Source organism: Olea europaea, chromosome 15 (genome assembly GCF_002742605.1).
Source record: "Olea europaea var. sylvestris chromosome 15, O_europaea_v1, whole genome shotgun sequence".
In the NCBI taxonomy this organism is placed as follows: domain Eukaryota; kingdom Viridiplantae; phylum Streptophyta; class Magnoliopsida; order Lamiales; family Oleaceae; genus Olea; species Olea europaea.
The window spans coordinates 29,760,596-29,765,075 of record NC_036251.1 but is presented as its reverse complement, the minus strand read 5'-3'; the positions used below and the strand labels follow the sequence as shown (position 1 = coordinate 29,765,075).

The window sequence follows — 4,480 nt, the reverse complement described above, 5'->3', positions numbered from 1 at the left end:
TCAGGGGTCCTCAGGTAGATTTCCATTATTTATGAACTCTGCAATTGGGTCCATCCATGATGGCTCATGATCAATGTCCATGACTCCAACTCCCTGAGTGATACTAGGCTCCATTACCAATTTCACGTGGACTATCCTCTCTAGCCCATCGATCCCCATGAATACCAATCTAGATAATGCATCAGCTTTACCATTATCAGCCCGAGGAATTTTTATGATTTCGCAACTCTTGAATTGTCGCTGGAGATCATGGACTTTTAGACAGTACAAACTCATCTTCTCCTCCTTCCTTTCAAACGTATCTTCTATCTGGCCGACCACAAGCTGAGAATCGCTGAAAATTTTGATATGCTCGAGCTCAAGATTTCGGGCAAGCTCAAGGGCGATGATGACGGCCTCATATTCGGCCTCGTTGTTGGTAGCTTCAAACTCAAACCTGAGTGCGCATTGAATATCCACGAGTTTGTCAGGGCTCGTGATGATAACCCCGACTCTGGAACCTGACGAATTGGATGCTCCATCAACAAAGATGTTCCAAGTGTCTGAAATATGATTGTCTGAGTTATCCCCTGGCCCCCGAGGCCTTGGGGTGAGTTCTACAATAAAGTTAGCCAAGGCCTACGCCTTGATAGATGGTCGGGATTTATACTCGATGTCAAATTCTCCTAGTTCAATTGCCCACTTTAGTAACCTGCCGGAAACGTTGGGTTTTTGTAATATGCTTAAGGGGTTGATTAGTGAGCACAACTATGGGGTGAGACTGAAAATATTGTCTGAACTTCCGTGCTGCCACAACCAATGCAAGAGCAAGCTGTTCTGCCAAAGTATATCTGGTCTCTGCATCGAGCAAGACCTTACTGACATAGTATATGGGTTGCTGGGCTTTGTTAACTTCTTTCACTAGCACACCGCTTACTGCATTCTGGGATACGGCCAAGTATAAATACAAAGTATCACCATGCTCGGGTTTAGTGAGGATAGGATGGGATGCCAGCGTTTCCTTAAGTTCGTGAAAAGCCCTTTCACATTCCTCATCCCATTCAAAATTTTGGTTTCCCCTGAGGACTTTGAAGAAGGGGAAGCATTTGTCTGCTGCTCGGGACATAAACCTGTTGAGGGCAGCAGCACGGCCTGTTAATTTTTGGACATCCTTCTTGGTTGTAGGTGGCTCCATTGATGCCAACGCCCGTATTTTGTCTGGGTTGGCTTCGATTTCCCTGTGAGTGATCATAAAACCCAAGAACTTTCCCGAGGCAACGCCAAATGCGCATTTTTTCGGATTCAGCTTCATTCTATACTTACACAGCGTGGCGAACACCTCCTCAAGGTCTAATACATGGTTGCCCACTTGTTTGCTCTTTACAACCATGTCATCGACGTAGGCCTCAATATTTCTCCCGATCATTCCTGCAAAAACTTTATTGACAAGTCTTTGATATGTTGCTCCTGCATTTTTCAAACCGAACGGCATGACCTTATAGCAATATATGGCAGAATCGGCCATGAATGATGTCTTCTCTTGGTCTTCCTCGGCCATAAGAATTTGATGGTAACCTGAGAATGCATCCAAAAAACTGTATAATTTGTGTCCCGACGTACTATCCACCAAATCGTCGATTCGAGGTAAGGGGTAGCTGTCTTTTGGGCATGCTTTATTGAGGTCTGTAAAATCGATGCAGACTCTCCATTTACCATAAGCCTTTTTTACCAGGATGACATTGGCGAGCCAGTCAAGATAATTGACCTCGCGGATGAACTGAGCCCTGATCAATTTATTAATTTCTTCCTTTATGACCCGTCGTCGTTCCGGTGCAAACTGCCTCTTTCTTTGCTTAACTGGATGAGTCTCGGGCTTAGTGTTGAGCCTGTGTACTACAACCTCGGGGTCGATGCCAAGCATATCCTCCACCTTCCATGCGAAGACATCAATGTTGCGAGATAAGCAGTCAATAAGTTCGGTCATGAGGGCCGTATTTAGATCTCGACCAACCGTTACTTTCTTTCCTTGCTTGAGCTCTATCTCCAGCAACTCCTCCACTGGAGCGAGTCTCCCCCTATGCTCGAGCTCTTCCTCCTTTTCTGAGACTTGCATGATGTCCATCTTTATTTCCTGAACACAAGTAACATAGCACTGTCTGGCAGCAGCTTGGTTTTCGCGTACTACCCCGACGCCATGACTGGTGGGGAACTTCATGGCGAGGTGGAAGGTGGACACAATAGCTTTTACCTTATTAAGCAATGGTCTACCCAGGATTACGTTGTATGCCATGGATGATCGGACAATCTAAAAAGATGTAATCACCGTTACCTGTTCTTTACCCGAGCCTAAGGTAAGAGGCAGCTCGACCACTCCCTCCGGAATAATAATACCCCTCTGAATCCTTGAAGGGGGGTTTTCACTGTCTTCAACTGTTCGGGAGAGATTCCCATTTTTGTGAAGGCTTCATGTGACAATATGTTAGCGGCACTCCCATTGTCGATTAAGATCCTCTTTACCTCAAAGTTTGCTACTATTGCAGAGATGACTAGGGCATCATCATGAGGAAAAGATACGCCCTCTAGATCCTTCATACCAAATGTTATGTCCTCGAGGTCACCATGATGTGCTTTTGAGGTTGTCATGTATTGCCGGGCATACTGCTTCCGCCCAGTGTTCGAATCTCCTCCTGATGCAATACCCCCGACAATGATGTTGATGATTCCAGCAGCGGGTGATAAGTGTGTTTTTGCACACTTATTTACATCACAAACATGATTTAAATACAAGTAAAATGATTGAATTGTTACTTAACTTTGTCAAATTCATGCAATGTAGGAAATTTTATGGAAATAGTGGAATTCAGGAGAAAAGAACCGAAAAGGACCAAATTGGAGCAAAATGAATATTCAGGGACCAAATTGCAATTGTCTGAAAGTTGACCCGATAAACATATCAAGCAATTGATCAAGCTAAGCACCAATTGGAAGTTATAAGGGAACATTGGAGCAACTAGGAACAAGAGACGAGGTCAAGGAGTGAAGGAATGAAAATTGAGGACCAAAATGACTCAAACAAGAAAGTAGCTCTACTATGCGGTCGCATAGTATAAAAGCTATGAGACGGCGAGTGAACCACCAGGGATTAAAAAGGGCGTTTTTCTTAAACCTATGCGGTCGCATAGGTTATGCCTATGCAGTCGCATAGGTATAAATTTTCCTGAATTTTGCACTTTCTTTATATGATTGCAACTCCTTTGGTAACCTGATTTGGACGGGTTTAAATAGCAACAAGACGTCCAGAAGCGGTACGAACGACTTGGGAGGCAAAAACATTCATCTTGGAGTGGAATTGAAGGCAAGAACAAGCAATTGATGCGAGATTTACGAGATTTCTTCAATCTTTGATAACCCGGTGATGTATTTTATTCATATTTTGTTAGTTTTCATTATTTTTATCACGATAGGCTAGATTTTTGCAACTAGGTGATCGATGAACCATGTAATTTTTATTAAACTTGCTATTTCATGATTTTGAATTATTAGTTTGATGGATATTTGAATGGATTATATTGGTTTATTTATTTTCACAATTAATGTGCACTTGATTTGTGTGAATTTGGTGGTTTAATTCTGAATTTGAGAAAATTAGATTAGACTCGACATATATAATTCATCATAGGGTCCGATAGGGGATAGAAATATACCCCTATGTAAATCTTTAATTGCTCACAAAACGATTATATGCGTTCTTGTAAAATTGCATCCATCATAGAGATATAGGTTGATGATTTATGAGAATAGGTTCAATACATCTCGAGAGAGAGTATTGAATAGATTTAGGAGCATTGATTTATCACATTCTTATTGAATTATCAAAATTGTGAAATTAGGGTTTAATCAATAATTATTTGGGGATTCGTGATCCTAGTGCGTTCGTTTTACATAGACTTTCTTAAATTGACAATACATTTCATTTAATTTTTCATAACATTTCGTAATTGAGTTATTAGTTAAGTGAATTTAAGTAATTAGGGTTTGATTTGAAATTAGGGTTTTTCAATTTGGGGATTTCTCCCAAAATTAGGGTTTTTGATTCCAAAATTCATTTCAACTCAATTAGTTTCGATTAAGGCTAAAATAAGTAAAATTGAACTACTCTTTCTCTGTGGGACGATACTCGGACTTCTAAAGTCCATTTTTTACTTGTCACGACCCGTACACTTGCGGTAATTTAAATCGAAAGAAATATTTAGCGAACAGCGGGTTGACCATCCCTTTTTGCTTCCGAAGCTCTTTTCCTACCACCATCATTTTTCGGACGTTTATCATTACCGACGTAGGAACTTAGAAGTCCCATTTTAATAAGGGCTTCAATCTCCCGTTGCAGGGCTTTACAGTTTTCTGTGGTATGCCCTTGATCCCGATGGAACTCACAGTATTTGCTCATGTCCCTGGACTGGGGTGGTGACCTCATTCTTGCAGGCCATTTGAGCTCCTTCAT

General features: G+C 41.5%; 1 protein-coding gene across 1 annotated transcript; it reads right to left on the bottom strand.

Moving 5' to 3' along the window:
- Positions 1–4,480, bottom strand: LOC111411533. Its single transcript, XM_023042053.1, has 4 exons — positions 4,238–4,480; positions 2,371–2,733; positions 692–2,284; positions 1–618 (listed from the first exon to the last, which is right to left on the bottom strand). Exons 1-4 carry the CDS (start codon positions 4,478–4,480, stop codon positions 1–3), a joined length of 2,817 nt encoding a protein of 938 aa, XP_022897821.1.